At 38.7% G+C, this 17706-nt stretch overlaps 2 protein-coding genes across 4 annotated transcripts; both read left to right on the top strand.

Moving 5' to 3' along the window:
• Positions 1 to 916: 916 nt before the first annotated feature.
• Positions 917 to 14259, top strand: LOC125667940 (uncharacterized). Of its 3 annotated transcripts, none has more exons than XR_008802190.1 (3): positions 917 to 5668; positions 5789 to 6016; positions 6169 to 14259. XR_008802190.1 is itself a non-coding variant. In XM_056161784.1 (3 exons), the coding sequence occupies exon 3, from the start codon at positions 9381 to 9383 to the stop codon at positions 10734 to 10736; it is 1356 nt and encodes a 451-aa protein (XP_056017759.1). In that variant the 5' UTR covers positions 1069 to 5668; positions 5789 to 6016; positions 6169 to 9380; the 3' UTR covers positions 10737 to 14259. The 3 variants fall into 3 exon arrangements, 1 of the variants encoding a protein (XP_056017759.1); XM_056161784.1 differs by having other exon boundaries at positions 1069 to 5668; XR_008802191.1 differs by lacking the exons at positions 5789 to 6016; positions 6169 to 14259 and having other exon boundaries at positions 917 to 4689; positions 5342 to 5368.
• On the top strand, positions 12222 to 14259 carry LOC130053963 (uncharacterized; the record flags this gene model as incomplete). The annotated part of the gene is made up of 1 exon (XM_056161790.1): positions 12222 to 14259. A coding segment is annotated over one exon (1077 nt), but the record flags the coding sequence as incomplete, so codon positions are not given.
• Positions 14260 to 17706: the final 3447 nt, after the last annotated feature.

The raw sequence follows: 17706 nt of genomic DNA, 5'->3' as shown, positions 1-17706 counted from the left end.
GTGTATTTGGCCAGGCTATGTTTACCCCTTTACGCTGGTATCGATTATTAGCTTGTCCTTTTCTATGCTGCATTGTATATAAATCCCAATTTTTGAGTCATGTATTTGACTTTGTTTCTTTGTTAGATGTCAGCAAAGCGACCTCCTAAAAGGCGACGAGTTGACCCAGTGTTGACAGCGCCTGATAATTCAGAGACAGTTAGGTCCATAACAGATGCTGTCACAGCACAGGTTCTGGATAACTTAAGGGCAGCGGGAATAGTATCACCCACAACTACAGTCCAGAGTGGTGCAGCGGGGGAATCAACTTCTAGCAAAAGTAGGAATCAAGGCAGTGACACCCCTATTATTCATATTCCTGCACAAAATATTGCATCTACTTTCGACAACTTGAGGCAAGAATACAAACCATTGGGCAGGCCGTTGTATACAAAGATTAACTCCAAATTACAGGAGAAAATTCTCAGTAGAGAATTCATAGACATGTCCGACATTTTGGTTAATCACCAACCAGCAGAACTCAATTTGCACTTAGCTGTAAAAAACCAACAAGTAGGGTTAACCTCTAGTAAGAAACGGAAATTTGTGTCCATTGAAACCTGGACAGATGCTTTTTGTATTTTTGCTTCGGTCTTAAGAAAAGCCAACCCACACCCGACATTGGCAGAGGATTTGGCTATTTATATGGATCTGATATGACAGGTCCATAGGGATGGGGGGGATTGGTATTTCTACGATACCAATTTCCGTCAAGCAAGGCAAAATGACGACACATTCTCATGGGGCACGGTCGATCAGGTGCTACACACCAGGGCACTGAATAAGCACAAACAAAATTCATCTACCATCACTAAGCCCTTTCCAAAACAAGCCTCCCGTAAAACATGCTTCAGATTTAACGGGGGGCGGGCATGCGATGGAACGTGTGGTTACCTCCATGCATGCTACACTTGCAAAGGCAACCACCCAAATTCACAATGCACCAAACCCGGAAGCCAATCAAAAGGGGGGTTTGAAAAAAAAGGTGATTCATGGGGAAATAAAAAATCCCAGTCAATGTCCTACGAAAGGGAGCACACCAATAAAAACTATACAAAATAAGATAGTTACACCTATTTGTACCAAAACACTGGCGCGTTATCTTGAGGGTTATGACGATGGTAAGAAATCCTACCTCATTCAAGGCTTTACATATGGTTTTCCTTTAGAATTTCAAGGACACAGGGAATCATTTTCTTGTGCAAACTTAAAATCAGCTTTAGACCACCCAGCCGTAGTTGAAGAAAAAATTAAAAAAGAATTAGATTTCAAAAGGGTAGAGGGGCCTTTTAAAATTAAACCGTTAGATATTTTTCGCGTTTCTCCTTTGGGGCTGGTACCTAAAAAAGCACCGGGAACCTGGCGTTTAATACATCATTTGTCATATCCAGATAAAAATCTAAATTCTGTTAATGCAGGGATATCGGATGAATCTGCAGCAGTTCAATATGCAGGTATTGAGCAAGCAATTCAACGAATCAAAACATTAGGGGAAAGTACATATATGTGTAAAACGGATATTAGATCTGCATTTAGGATAGTGCCTGTTAACCCTCGGGATTTTGGTTTGCTTGGTTTTAAATGGGACGGAAATTTTTACTATGATAAATGTCTCCCCTTTGAATGTCGCACTAGCTGTAAAATTTTTGAGGAATTTAGCACAGCCCTTGAATGGATAGCTTTGAATAAGTTAGGGATTTCGGCTATGGTACATATATTAGATGATTTTTTGATTTTGGAAAATTCCAGGGACCGTGCGGTATCCAAGCTCAAGGCTTTCATTCATTTATGTGAAAAGTTGGGGGTTCCTCTGTCAAATGAGAAAACTGAACTACCAGCGCAAGTCATGGACTTTGTTGGGATTACATTAGATGTGCCAAAGCATGAATCGCGTTTACCTGAAGATAAATTGAACAAATGTCGAGTGTTACTGACTAAATTCATTCAGTTAGACAGGTGCACCCTCAAGGACATGCAGTCTTTGATAGGATTTCTAAATTTCGCTTGTTCAGTGGTTCAGCCAGGTAGAGCATTTTTGCGCAGATTAATCAATTTAACTATGCATGTTGCTAGCTCCCAAACGCACATCTTTATAACTCATGAGGCTAAGGAAGATATGAAGATGTGGAAAGAATTTCTAAATCAGTTTAACGGCAAGTCGATATTTTTGAACGAAATGTTCCTGTCAAGCCATACTTTAGAGCTGCACACAGATGCAGCACAATCTTTAGGATACGCAGGAATTTATAAAAACAGATGGTTTAATGGGGTTTTTCCAAAAGAATGGCAGAAATTAAATATCATGACCCTTGAATTTTATCCCATTATTTTGTCAATTTCTATGTGGGGTCATTTGTGGCAGAACCATTCAATTTTGTTTTTCACCGACAACGAATCTTTGGTATCAGTCATAAACAAACAAACCTCCAAAGATAACGAAGTAATGAAAATGGTTCGCTTTATGGTTTTGCAATGCCTGAAACTGAACATTCTTTTTAAGGCGAAACACATTCCTGGCAAAAGGAATGTTTTAGCTGATCTCCTTTCTCGTTTGCAGGTCGGTCACTTTTTGAATCTGGCACCTCTTGCTCAAAAGAAACCCTGCCAAATACCACAGTACCTTCAACCACAGAACTTTTGGGAGTCGTTAAAATACTAACACAGGCTGCTCTGGCTCCATCTACATCAAGCACTTACAAACAAGCTTGGAACATTTTTAATTCCTTTTCACAAGAGGTTTTAGGTCAAACCTGTAATCTGCCCCTATCGGCGTCAACTGTCTCGTTATTTATTGCTTACCTTTATAAAAAGCAATTTGCACCAAGCCCAATTTCAACTTACCTGTCAGCATTGGGTTATGTACATAAAATGTTATCTTTGCCTGACAATACCCGATCCTTCTTGGTTGATAAGCTTGTCACTGGTACTTACAGACTGTCACAAACAATCGACACACGTTTACCTATTACTGTTCCTATTCTGAACAAAATGCTTATAGCATTGCCTACTTTGTCAATCTCATCTTATGAGCAATGCTTATTCAAGGCATTGTTTCTGTTCGCATTCTCAACATTTGTCAGAATTGGCGAGTTAGTTTCAGTCAAGCATATTCCACAAGATCACATTGTGCAGTTGAGCGATGTTTCCTTGTCAGTAGTACAAGGTGTAGTTAAGGAAGTCACGGTCAGCTTCCGTAAATTCAAACATAGTATCAAAGAAGGGGCAAAGATGATACCTTTCTCAGACTCTAATACGGGAACTAGTGAATCTGCGATCAATAGTCTAGTACTTTATTTACAACGCAGGCCAAAACCCCCTGGCCCGTTGTTCTGTTTAACAAGCGGACAACCCCTGACTAGATCTTACTTTGATAAGATTTTGCATAATTGCCTGGCTCATTGCCAGTTGGATAGTTCCAAATATAAAGGTCATAGTTTTCGAATAGGAGCTGCAACAGCAGCTGCAGAAAAAGGTTGGTCGGATGCCAAGATTAGGGACATGGGTCGTTGGAAATCCAACGCATTTAGAAAGTACATACGGCCTTAGACCTTAACGAGTACCGCTTTCAATAGCCTACCGTTATTAAATCCTGCAGACATTCTTTCCTACTTTAGGCAAAGATACCTGCTTGGGCCGGTATCTTTCGCTTCATGCTTCCGTCAGTATCGCGTTTAATCCAATTGGTCCTTGCCTGCCACACTCCAAGGACAGTGTGTCAATTAGTTTTGCATAGCTTATGTTCTTGAATGCATGTATCCCTATCAGGATCCCTTATACCTGCTTAATGTCAGCATGATGCGGACAGAAATTTTGGGGCTAGAGTTCAAGCAAGTTCAGTATTTTTGTTTTTTGATTCCAATTGTAGTGAGTTCTTTTTCAATGCTTGCACGTGCCTTGTACTCATAGATCCCTGCTTGGGCCGGTATCTATGCTTTGCACATTTCTACAGCTGATATGACGTATGAAGACTCCTGCTTGGGCCGGTGTCTTTCTGCATTTTATTCTGTTTGTACCGGTATTTATAGATCCCTGCTTGGGCCGGTATCTAGTCATTGCACATTTTTGTATGAAGACTCCTGCTTGGGCCGGTGTCTTACTAGCTTTGTCTACCTTGGTACTTGTATTCATAGATCCCTGCTTGGGCCGGCATCTATTCATTTATAAGTTGACATGAGGTATGAAGACTCCTGCTTGGGCCGGTGTCTTTCGGCATTTTTACCTTTACGTTATAGTTACATGATTGCATCTGCTGTATTAGTTTCAACTAATTTTGGGTGTTCTATTAGGATATTTCTAGTCCTCTCCAAAGTGATGGTATATCAGGGTCATAACGTTTGTGCCTCTCGCCAATGCTTGGCCTTTTGTGGGGTAGGAAAGACTCATCTTTCCTAGGGAAGACTCATCTTTCCTTGTGGGACTGGTGACCCCTTACAAGGCCAAGTTGGTGGAATTTTACCATAACTTTATATTTGTATTTGTCGTAGTTAGAATTTTTCTAGTCATAATACTTTTTCTCAATTTGTACTTTACATGTATTTTGTATACATGTTGGTATCGTAATTTACATGTATTTTGTTTTACATGTTTGTATTGTATTTACATGTATTTTGTTATACATATTTGTATTCTTTTTATAAAAATTTTACCTCAGTATTGAGTATAATTTTTGGCAATTTCAGTCGGTGTTTGTTTTGTATATGAAGGAGGAAAGCATAAATGTAAGTTATGCACATAACTGTTTTTATGTGGGACGACTGAATTTGGTTTTATGATTTTGTAACTGTTATGTGGATGACATTTTTAATGATCTTTTGTTTCCCCTTGGTCACCCCAATTAACTTAGATCCTGTGGGCACTTCCAGATTTAATCCCCTTATGTAACCTCCCGATTAGTGAGGTTTCCTGGCCGCTGATTGGTCGAGGCCTTCGTAATCAGCGGCAGTCTACTTCACACTTAGCGTCCTACGACAGTCATCGTCTTACTCTCAGCTTTGTCTTCAATTTCCCGCCCACCTACCCCTTCAACTCCCTTATTTCTGTTAGAATTTTTCTAGTCACATACTTGGGACTGGTGACCCCTTACAAGGCCAAGTTGGTGGAATTTTACCATAACTTTACATTTGTATTTGTCGTAGTTAGAATTTTTCTAGTCATAATACTTTTTCTCAATTTGTACTTTACATGTATTTTGTATACATGTTGGTATCGTAATTTACATGTATTTTGTTTTACATGTTTGTATTGTATTTACATGTATTTTGTTACACATATTTGTATTCTTTTTATAAAAATTTTACCTCAGTATTGAGTAAAATTTTTGGCAATTTCAGTCGGTGTTTGTTTTGTATATGAAGGAGGAAAGCATAAATATCATTTTATTTTATCACTTTATAATAGATAAAAAAATGTACAGCTGCTGATTGCTGGTATTGCACCCTCAATCCAAAGAGGCTACCTGCAGATAAGCCCCTTCATTGGTTGCCTGATCCCACTAAAGGTCCTGACGACACTTTCCAATCTCTTGAGGCTCTCTTGGGCACTGAGACAACAGACAGGGATTGTCCTGGTTTAAGTGCTAAAGGTACTGCTACAGAAAATGACAAGAAACACAAAGGAGTTTTGGTAGCAGGTATGTTATACTGTGCTAAGGCTATTATTTTCAAGGAACTTCTTGGATGTTAAATTCTACTTCTGCTTCAAAATGAGAGGAAGACAAGGTTGTATTTTATAGATTTCTTTTTTATTCCAGCCAAAGTTCGCAGCTTCATTATGTGCTGTCTCTGTGGCAAACGTAGAGTAGTTTATTGCAAAGAACGCCTAGGCAGGCAACAGATTACAGACATCGAGGAGGTTCAAGATAGCCTTTTCTATACTTGTGGGTCTACGCTGTTCCCTTCTGGTCATAGATATCATGAAACCATTGTAGTCAAGGAAGGTCTGGAATGTACAGCTGAGATGGAAACTACCTATTATGCAGGTATATGATGATAAATTAAAGCAATTAAGATTAGGTCCAGAAATTATATTTTAACCTTTGAATAAATTTATAGTTCTTTAAATTATTGCTGCATTATTTTACACAATCACTTTTATTAGTATTTTATAACTTTTATGAGTCTTTGCTTGCAGGCATCACGACCAAGTTTCAGCCAGTTTGTTTCTTCTGTGGGGATACTGAAGTGGACAGCACATCGCAGACTGTGCAAGACATGAGAAAAAACTATAGCATTGTCAGACCTATTTGTGGAAACTGCATATCAAGAGGCATTCAGCCTAAAGTTCGAAATGCTTTGAAATTGAATAAAAAGTGATCTTGGAAATTAAAGTTGACAAAAAAAATGTGTTTTTTAATTTTTATTCAGTCAATTTAAATACTATTTGGTTAAGGTTCCAATTTTTTTTTTTTTTTTTTTTTCCGACCACCCAACGCATATTTTGGTGGCAAAAAATCGTAAACCAAAAAAAATAAAAACTTTGGCCTAAATTTTGTTTTATACTTACTGTATCTACTTTGACCAATGAAGGAAAATTTATATTAATTTCAAGAAATTTCAACCACACATTTTCATTTGAATAATTTCAATAGATATATAGAAATTTCATCAAGCAAACTTTTGATCACTGAGATGCTCTAAATTTGATATCAAATCGAATTAAAAGCTTAATTTAGCTAATTTTTACAGAGTTATTTCCTTTGGGTGTTGGGTACCACCTTAAATACACAAATTTGGAGAGGGATATAAAAGTCTTCAACTGTCAGAAATGGATCAAGTCCTTCAGCTTTTTATTATCGTTTTCCCAAAGAAGTTGTTGTTATTCTATAGCATTTGGACACTCTCTAAAATCAACTTCATTCAGTGATGACTGTTTATCAAACTTGGTACATAGTTTTTAGAATGACATAGAACCCTATTATTTTTTTTACAAAGGTTAAGATCACAGGATCCAGTTGTCATTTCATAACATCCTTGTGAACAATGCAATGAGCCGTAGTGTAACAAATATCTAAGACATCAGTGTCGCAGAGACACATTTTCTTGTTTTTTAATACTCAAAATACTAGTCAATTTTAAAACTTTTAATAGTTGTTTTTGAACATTTACAATACTAGGCTTTTTATGAACAGGTAGACTTATAAAATTGATTTAGTTCATCGTGTTTAAGAAAGACAGTCTTGATAGAATAAATTGATGGTGCTATGATCAAGCTTCATTGATGGCAAGTTATTTGAATGGTGATGAGACCCAAGATACTCTTCTCTTTACTATCATGCTTGGGAACATCTGAAAATAGACCTCTATTCAGGGGTTATAAATAGTCATTCATACATATTAAATTTAAAGAAAAAGTGTATTTCACATTTATTTCACTTCTATGGGTGGTGCCGCACTATCTGAAATTGCTTCTGTGAGTGGTCCCTCATTACATTTTTATGCTTCTATGGGTGGTTACCCAAATTTTAAAGTGCCTTCCCCGGGTACCTCATATGTTTTAATGGAACAGCCCTAAGGCATCACGAGACTTCTGTTTCTGTTTTACTCCAAAGTGACAGCATCACTAGCTACAGTCATTCCCACCGTTCCTTATATTTCAACGTGGCCATCGACAGTTTTCTTATACAACAAGATGCCACCCGTGCGTACTCGAGTTCCCAACCTCCGCAATAGAGAAGAAAGGTCTTGTTACACCGCCTAGAGGACGAGGGAGGAGGCGTGACCGTCAGCCAATGGGAGTACTCAGTGTCAGCAAGTACTATCAACTAAGGAGCAATCTCTTGGAAACAGTTAACAGATATGTCCTTAGCTATCCTCTGTCCACATGTTGCAAAACATTGGGATTTCAATGGCACTTATGCTCAACACAAGGCCTCCGTTTTGCCTGTTATGCACCTTGTGTGTTGGTATTTTGGTGATTCCCCCACACCTGTGAAAATTAGTAAGCAATGTGGCCAGTTATCTCCAATGTTTCCTTGTATTTGTTAATTCAATGATTTCAATAAATGGGTAAATCACGCTGGTGTTTTTGGTTTTGTTTTCTGCAAGGTAATGGTTCGGAACTAGCATATCCTGGTAGAATTCTCGAGTGTCTGCCAAATTGGTGGCCACTAGTTGACGAAGTCACTTCAGGGCTTGGAGGGTTAAGTGTCGCTGGGGGGATATATCAACTGTTAAATTAATGTTTAAACCACTTACTAGTAACTTGTATTAATAAAAAAAATTGTATTCAAGGCTGTATCTACTGATAACAATTAGTAAATTCATTTTAATTCTACGATGGTTGACATTAATAACCACATTAAAGTAGTGCTTTATTCTAATGCAATACTAAGCCAGATGCTCTTTATAAAAAAAACACCAATTCATACTCGAGCAATGTTTGTGTCTGTAACTTTTAGTAACAATCAATAAAATCTGTTTCAAAATGATAGTATAATAACGACTACATCAAACCATGGATTTACATGGGTTTTTTTTCAGACGCACCAACCTTTCAATCACACAATGAACACACATTGCACAGAGATTACCAGAGGATTACGAGGACAAAGTGACTGATTTCTAGCTTTATAATCACTCAAAGAAAGAGACACAATTATCCCATCTCACAGAAAAGAAATGATGACCCTTACCTTCAACATCCCATACACATCAACAATAAAAGTACAAAGACAGTCAACATCAAGACAACTGGAAATGATAGAACAGATTTATGGTTATGCTGGTATGCACTGTTGACGAAGTCACCACCATACGTTATCTCTAAGATAAAGACTCTTCCAAAAGAAACTTTCCTTATTTTATATAAAAATGCAATTTTTTATATTCCAATTTTTTAAAAAAAATCCCCTAATGCATACAAGAGCAGGGTTCAGCTACAAGAAAATTTAGAATAATTTTTCACAGCTTTGATCAGAAATATATTGAAATTTGATTTATTAAATTATTATTTATACACAACGTTGGTTTCCTTTTCCTGTACTTAGCTAACTATGTTTAATTAGGATATTTGATGTTGCTTTGTTTTTATTTATCATATCGATTCTAAAATTAGATTTGGTATTGGTCAGTGTAATTAGATGACCAATCAGATTAGAGTAGCCGGGAGCATTGATGCCTAGAGGGGGATGCTGATTAGTTCATTGTATAGCCTTGTAGGAGACTGAAAGTAACAGCAGCTATTATTTTTGCCTTTTCAACATTTATCTATATCGTGATTCCTTTCAATGATCATATTGGAACTTACTATTCATCTTGGAGACGTTTTCATGTAGTGTTTTCCACATATATAGAAGATTCTGGGAGTTGTATTTGTTTGTGTGACTGGTGCATTATTTTCCCGCCATGGGACCTAAGCGATCTAATCGATCGGTACCGTACAATCCTGAACTACCTGCTAATTGGACTTCGGCACGTTTGAGAGAAACTCTGAATTCCCGCGGTATTAACTTTCCCACCAATGCTCGCCGATCCGTGTTGATACGTTTGATTGAAGAGAATGAGAATCCTATAAATAGACCTACGCAGTCCCACAATGACACATCCCACAATGCAACGCAACGAGTAAACAACAATGGCGAACAGAGAGTGTTGGTAGACTTGGTGTCAAAGTTGACATCAACGGTTCAATCGCTGCAACAAAGTGTGGTGTCGTTAAACACTAGAGTGAATTCTCTTACCGCTCAGGCTAATATTCAGTCGGACAATGCCGTTGCAGGGAGACCGCTTCTCCGGACAGAAACGGCAAGAAATGCAACACGGGTGACCACCGGTAACAACGAACCTCCAACTTCGGCGGGTCTGTCTACAGTACACGTATCCACAGACTCTTTGCCCATTTCTCCGACGAATGAAAGCCGTGGTTATGATCTGGCTTCCGCTTTCTCTGCTTTCCAATCGCGTCAAGTCTCGGCTGCTGCTGGATCACCTGGTCAGCTCAACAATGTGAGGACGACCTATGGCTACGCTTCTGAATCATTACCATTGGTAGAGACTATATCGCCACAACTGAGACAGCAGATAGTGTCAGGTAAGGACGTGAACCTAGCCACTCTTCTTATTCCCTACTTCACTCCCATTGAGTCACCAGAGGGCAAGTCTGACCAGAGACTGCAACGTTTCCTGACCATTGGGGAATTCATTCAAGCTTTCGGCATTTATAAGAACGTTATGTGTGAGGCCTACCCTCACCGAAGATCGGAATTAGATTTGTATGAGAGAGACTTAGTGGACATGGCCACCCGTTATCCTGGGAAAGGTTTTTACGAATATCACCGCCATTTTAGCCTTATGGCCGCGGCTCAGCTGAAATTCAACAACATTTTAGTGGATTGGTCAATTCGTAACAATACATTGTTTTGCAACATATTTGCCAACTCAAAGCCCCAGTCATGTGCTGCTTGCAACAGCACCCTACATCTGACTGGATTCTGTCCATTGAATGCCAACAGAAGACCCACTGACAGCAACGATTCGTACGGGCGCAAGAGAAACTTCCACGCAGGTAGAGAAATCTGCAACAATTTCAATGGACAACGGGGTTGTCAACTAGCCAGATGCAGGAATGCTCATATTTGCTTGGAATGCAAAGAAGACCATTCCAAACTTAACTGTCCAAGCACAAAAAACTCCAGTTGGCCCCAGTTCTTTGGGGCCTCCACTCACCAGAAGCCACAGAGGGAAATTTCGACTTCGAAATAACGACACCAGTGCAGATAGATATACTACAAGATCTGCTGATAGACCACCCAGATAGGGATTTCACACAGTATTTGATTAATGGATTACGATGTGGCTTTTACACGGGGTTCAAAAATATTCCAAACAATAACTTTGAATGTAAAAATCTCAAGTCGGCGATTCAGTATTCCAACAGTGTAACGGAACTACTACAACAGGAAGTTGACAAGGGTTACCTATTGGGTCCCTTTACAGATATTCCTTTTCCTCATTACCGTATAAATCCAATTGGTATAGCAATTAGTAAATATTCTAAGAAAAAGAGACTCATCGTGGACATGTCGGCGCCTCATAATGACTTAGATAATCCTAGCTTGAATGACTTGATCAACAAAGAAGACTTTTCTCTCAGCTATGTGACCATAGACGATGCTATACAGCTTATCAAAAAATGTGGAAAGAATTCTATGTTGATAAAAACCGATATCACAGATGCATTTAAAATAATGCCTATCTGCCTTCAATTGTGGCCCTTTCATGGTGTTAAGTGGGAAAACCAATATTATTTTTACAAACGTTTAGTATTTGGAAGTCGTTCAAGTCCCAAAATTTTTGATAGCTTGTCCTTTGCAGTGTGCTGGATTGCTACACACAAATACCAAATGCCCAATATTCTACACCTACTTGATGATTTCCTAGTAGTCGTTCCTCCAGACTCGAATGCTACCGAAATTAAGCTAAAGCTGCTTAGCCTTTTCAAAGACTTGGGGATTCCACTGTCGGTTAAAAAGACTGAAGGCCCAAATACGGAATTGGAATACTTGGGTATCTACTTGGATTCTTTCAACATGATAGCAAGGTTACCTAAGGACAAGAGTGATCGCATCTCAGAAATAGTGGAATCGTTCCTGCACCGCAAATCCTGTACAAAAAGGGAATTACTTAGTTTACTTGGACACTTAAACTTTGCATGTAGAGTAATCCTACCAGGACGATCTTTTATTTCACACCTTATCGCTCTATCCACAACTGTAGAACCATTACATTACCATATTCAGTTAGACAGTATGTGCCGAGCAGATCTCACTATGTGGGCTAAATTCCTTCGTTCATGGAATGGCGTTTCTTTTTTCATCAATGATGACATTGTGAATGCAGCAGATATTCAACTTTTCACGGATGCCACCCCATCTTCCTTTGGTGGATTTTACCAGAATGACTGGTTTCAAGGATATTTTCCCAAAGAAATTTTGCAAGAGAAGACATCAATGGCCTTCTTTGAACTCTACCCCATAGTGATGGCATGTCTTCTGTGGGGCGATAATTGGAAAAGGAGCGCATTTTGTTTCATTGTGATAACAGAGCAACCGTAGATATTATATGCAAGGGACGTTCGAAAATTAAAAGCATAATGAAACTTATGAGAACTTTGACTTTTCACGCGGCTAGCAACCATTATATCATTCATGCTAAGCATATTGAAGGTACAAAAAACTGTATTGCTGACTCTCTCTCTCGTTTCCAGATGCAGAGATTCCGAACCTTAGCTCCCCAAGCCAACCCCTTTCCAGTGCCTTGCGTGCATCATTCGGTGATGATGACAGACTAGATCAGGAGTTGCAGGGACTTTGGGAAGCTTCACTGAACCAGTCAACTCGCAAGACATATTCTTCAGCCTTACAGTGTTTTCAGAACTTTATGATTATGAATGGTGCTAAGTTCTCCAAGCATGGGTTACCTCTCATACAAGAATCAGACCTTGTTTATTTTGTGACACATTGTAAATCGGTGCTGAAATTGAAACATGACACCATTAAATTATATCTTGCTGGCATTAGGTTTCACTATATTAAGTCTGGATTGGGCGATGTCTTGAAAGGATGCGATCAGTTGCATTATGTGTTAAGAGGTGTTAAAAGATTACAGTCAAATGTCCATCACAAGCGTTTTCCTATTACTACAAGAATTTTAGCACAAATATGGAATGTTTTAGACCAGGGAGTTTTTTCTCCTTTTGTAGATCTCATGTTAAAATGTATGTATTCATGTGCATTTTTTGGTTTTTTGAGATGTGGTGAAATCACATGCAAATCTCAGAATGTAGAACAATTTTTACAAATCTCAGATGTACATATTAAACCAGGAGGAAGTGCTTTTGTTTTGAAATTAAGAACCTCCAAAACAGATCCATTTTCAAAAGGTGTTGAAATTGTTATTTTTGAAAATGACCACTTTAAACCGGTGTACACCATGATATCATATTTAGATGCTCGCAAATCTCTGTTTAGTTCAAACACTGGCAAATCGCCATTATTTGTAGACAATGAATTTAACCTTAAACCCATGCCAAGAGACACTTTTGTTCTGCAACTGAAAGAGATACTCCTTCGGATTGGATATGATGATAACAAATTTTCAGGTCATTCTTTTAGGATAGGTGCAGCTACAGCAGCGGCTGCAGCTGGTGTTGAAGATCATGTTATTAAAGAATTAGGTCGTTGGTCTTCAGACTGCTACAACAGATATATTAGAACAGATGTAGAGGCTGTTCAAAAAGCACAAGTACAAATGTCATATTTGTAATATGTTGTTTCTTTTTTTTTTTTTTTTTTCTACTGTGTACATGAGCCTATTATTATTACATGTTAAAAATTTTTTTTTTTTTTTTTTCTTTTTTCATGACTACCGGTTCTTGGGGGCTTCACTCATTCCTTTCGTTCATTTGGCGTTCATTCCTGGGGGAATTTTGCCCCCAAGGGATTATTTACTTATTACATACATTATTTGTTTATATGTACATGTATTGTATTAGAACCTGTATATGAATTATGTTGGCAGGCGGTATATTGTAGATATTAGGTTGACACGTTATTCGGGCAGGAATCTCGGCCACGTCTATGTTTCTCTGTATATACATGGTTAAGCTCACAGATCAGCTCGAGCTTCATTGGATTTGTATTCGGGTTTGTTGGTTACCCGCTGGGATCAGCCCCGGGTAAGCTCCCTGGGATCAGCCCGGAGCTTCATTTCCATTCAGTTTTGCATGCATGGGGATTTGCTCATTCAGCTCCCTGGGATCAGCCCGGAGCTTCAGTCTGTTTTCTCGCCCGCTGGGATCACCCCGGGCAGCTCCTTGGGATCAGCCCGGAGCTTGTTTTTTGTGTTCATTAACCCGCTAGATTCAGTCGCGGGTAGCTCCTTGGGATCAGCCCGGAGCTTCATCACTCCTTTTGGACCCGTTGGGATCAACCCGGGGTAGCTCACTGGGATCAGCCAGTTGCTTAGTTGTGGTTTTAGTCCAGATGGTCGTACGTGACCTGCTGGGATCAGCCCAAGGCTAGTTCACTAGAGTTAGTGTAGAGTAGAGTAGAGTACATATAGTTATGTAGTATTGGAGTTATAAGAATGAGAAGCCCCCAGAACGCCAAACTGTATTTTATTTTTTGTTGTTTTGTACATATTGTATGTTCTTCTGATGTAGGCATGTATGTTAGTAATCAATATGAGTTTTCAGTTGGATATGTAAATAAATGTTAAACTCTGACTGTCTGGTGGTTGTGTATAAATTGAAATTTGATTTATTAAATTATTATTTATACACAACGTTGGTTTCCTTTTCCTGTACTTAGCTAACTATGTTTAATTAGGATATTTGATGTTGCTTTGTTTTTATTTATCATATCGATTCTAAAATTAGATTTGGTATTGGTCAGTGTAATTAGATGACCAATCAGATTAGAGTAGCCGGGAGCATTGATGCCTAGAGGGGGATGCTGATTAGTTCATTGTATAGCCTTGTAGGAGACTGAAAGTAACAGCAGCTACCCACCCACCTTCCCCATCAACTTCCCCGGCTCTCTTCTCTTATTGGGGCTCCTCATAGAACTGGGGGAATTTTGCCCCCAAGGGATTATTTACTTATTACATACATTATTTGTTTATATGTACATGTATTGTATTAGAACCTGTATATGAATTATGTTGGCAGGCGGTATATTGTAGATATTAGGTTGACACGTTATTCGGGCAGGAATCTCGGCCACGTCTATGTTTCTCTGTATATACATGGTTAAGCTCACAGATCAGCTCGAGCTTCATTGGATTTGTATTCGGGTTTGTTGGTTACCCGCTGGGATCAGCCCCGGGTAAGCTCCCTGGGATCAGCCCGGAGCTTCATTTCCATTCAGTTTTGCATGCATGGGGATTTGCTCATTCAGCTCCCTGGGATCAGCCCGGAGCTTCAGTCTGTTTTCTCGCCCGCTGGGATCACCCCGGGCAGCTCCTTGGGATCAGCCCGGAGCTTGTTTTTTGTGTTCATTAACCCGCTAGATTCAGTCGCGGGTAGCTCCTTGGGATCAGCCCGGAGCTTCATCACTCCTTTTGGACCCGTTGGGATCAACCCGGGGTAGCTCACTGGGATCAGCCAGTTGCTTAGTTGTGGTTTTAGTCCAGATGGTCGTACGTGACCTGCTGGGATCAGCCCAAGGCTAGTTCACTAGAGTTAGTGTAGAGTAGAGTAGAGTACATATAGTTATGTAGTATTGGAGTTATAAGAATGAGAAGCCCCCAGAACGCCAAACTGTATTTTATTTTTTGTTGTTTTGTACATATTGTATGTTCTTCTGATGTAGGCATGTATGTTAGTAATCAATATGAGTTTTCAGTTGGATATGTAAATAAATGTTAAACTCTGACTGTCTGGTGGTTGTGTATAAAAACAGTAATCATGAGGTAGCCAGATTACATCCCAATTCATAATTGCACATTTCCATGATTTATTTCATTTCAATAATTAAATTTGACAGATGCAATCAGCTTGGGTGACTATGCAATATGGCTTATGCTTCTTTTAACCCTTTTGCACGGGATACTTCAGATTGGGTTTTGTAAATTAGTTCGCACGCGTTATTTCCAGTTTACAACACCAGCTTGGATCTACGTAAACAATGCCTATAATCATGTACATTACAGATCAGTTATCAAAGCAGGTGTTAACAATTATATGCAAATTGTTTTGACAAATCGGGAATTAAAGTCATTATGTAAAATGGCTTCCACCAAGAGGAGATCCTCATCAGGGCCAGCAGGCACGCCAGCAAAAAAAAAACGATACTTATGTACCTACCAACAAATCTGGGATTAACTACTTTTCATGGATAAAAAAGTTATTGAGGACAGCATGAAGCTAATTGTCCATTGTTTAACTCGCACTTGTCTATTAGGTCTGGATCTTATCTGACTACACATGCCAAAACGTAAAATCATGTAAAAAAAATACTTATAACACAAAAGTCATCTAATTACAGTCATAATTTTTGCCATCATCTTCGAATTGTTTAATATTGTAAAGAAAATACACCTGAAATTCGGACCTGAACTATATACAATGAAACCGTAAATGCCCTCTTATCATGTAAATTGAATAAATCTATGTCCTGCTTTGTGTATATCAGTCTTGAAAAATTTAAAATGTGCCACTATCAGTTACAATGCTTCTCTTCAATAAAATGGTACACATTAAACACATTTTTGTTGCAAATATTTTTAAAACATAAACACTTATAACACAAATAATCCTAATAAACATGTTGTGAATGCCGTTACGCAATATGACCAGATTTTTCGCCTTCCAACCTCCTCTTTTTGCATGTTGGAGGTTGGCAACTATGGTGACGGAGAATTTCCAGCCCCGTCTACCACCTCGTTATAGAAAAGTATAGAGTGCCACAGTAGAACACCCAGAAGAAGCCTCTGCTGTACAGTATTGTTACCCGTTTTGGGCAAATAAAATGTGGGGTAGAATAGTGCAGGAAACGAACTTGTATGCTGAACAGGAGAGGAGGAAAAACCCACCCCCACCTTATGCTGTGAAATGGACACCGGTGGATGCATTCGACATCAAAGCATTTATTGGATTATGCTTTGCCTTGGGAATCATCAGATTGCCATCTAAAAATGACTACTGGTGACAAAGTAAGTAGCTGTTTTTGACCTCATTTGGAGTGTCACATTAAATTCCCCTTATTCTCATTTTGTATGTATTGTAAATGATATGCTCTTATTTTGTGTATATATCAAACACACTCCAAATCCTGTTTGGAGCCTCTTTACTGTGCCCTAATTGGAACGAACTTTAAACCGCCAGTCCATGCTGAATTCAGTTTGGACACGGCAGTCTAGCAGGAAGAACGTTTTTATACTTCTCTGCATATCACTTTAATATAATTAGCAAACTTCTTCCAGTTCTATACATGGCATATACGTAGTGCTCCATATGGTCCAGCTTTTCTGAGGTAAGGTGTTTTATTTACTACTCAGCAATATGTCTATTATTTTATGTTATTTTAACAGTCCTAAAACATCCAGTTATGGAGTTCCTTAGTGTTAACTTAATTTCATACATGTGATTTTCATTCGTATCAAAATGGTACAAATTGAAATAAGTGTTCGGTGTATGGTGCAGTATTATAGTCATAAAGTAGACTTTGTCCAATGTGTGTAAATGCATAGCAATGCAATGTAAAACTTCGATGTATTTGTGGAGTCTTTCCAATAGACAAAAGTGTAACTGTATTGTCTTAAACAAAAGGCATGTCCAGGATATTATCTGCAAATAAGACAATGTTGTGTGTGTATTTATGTGTAATGTAACGCCACTCAGTGCGTATAAGTAATATATTACATTTAATATGTATGTGTATCAAAACAGGTCCCCTCCCTGTGGTCTACTACAGTTATCCTGATGTAACCAGTGTATGCAGGACATGAAGAGTAATAGTATAGTACTAGGACAACCAAGCTCCAGGAGTGGGTACACCGGTCAAGGAATCCCACAGAGGTCTTAGGATTATCATGGACATGGACACTTGTGAAATTAGGACCATGTTCATATAAGAGATATTGTACATAATAAACTCTTTATAACTATATTGTGACTTTTTAATGTGTTAGCTTGGCATGGTTACAGCCAGTTCATGCATCTGTGACAAGG

The sequence above is a fragment of the Ostrea edulis genome, chromosome 4 (assembly GCF_947568905.1).
Source record: "Ostrea edulis chromosome 4, xbOstEdul1.1, whole genome shotgun sequence".
Lineage (NCBI taxonomy): Eukaryota > Metazoa > Mollusca > Bivalvia > Ostreida > Ostreidae > Ostrea > Ostrea edulis.
The sequence above is the reverse complement of the archived record's forward strand: the minus strand, read 5'-3'. Positions and strand labels throughout refer to the sequence as shown.

Excerpts from the sequence above, each read along its gene's own strand:
- LOC125667940 (XM_056161784.1), top strand. The coding sequence starts at position 9,381 with ATGGGACCTAAGCGATCTAATCGATCGGTACCGTACAATCCTGAACTA.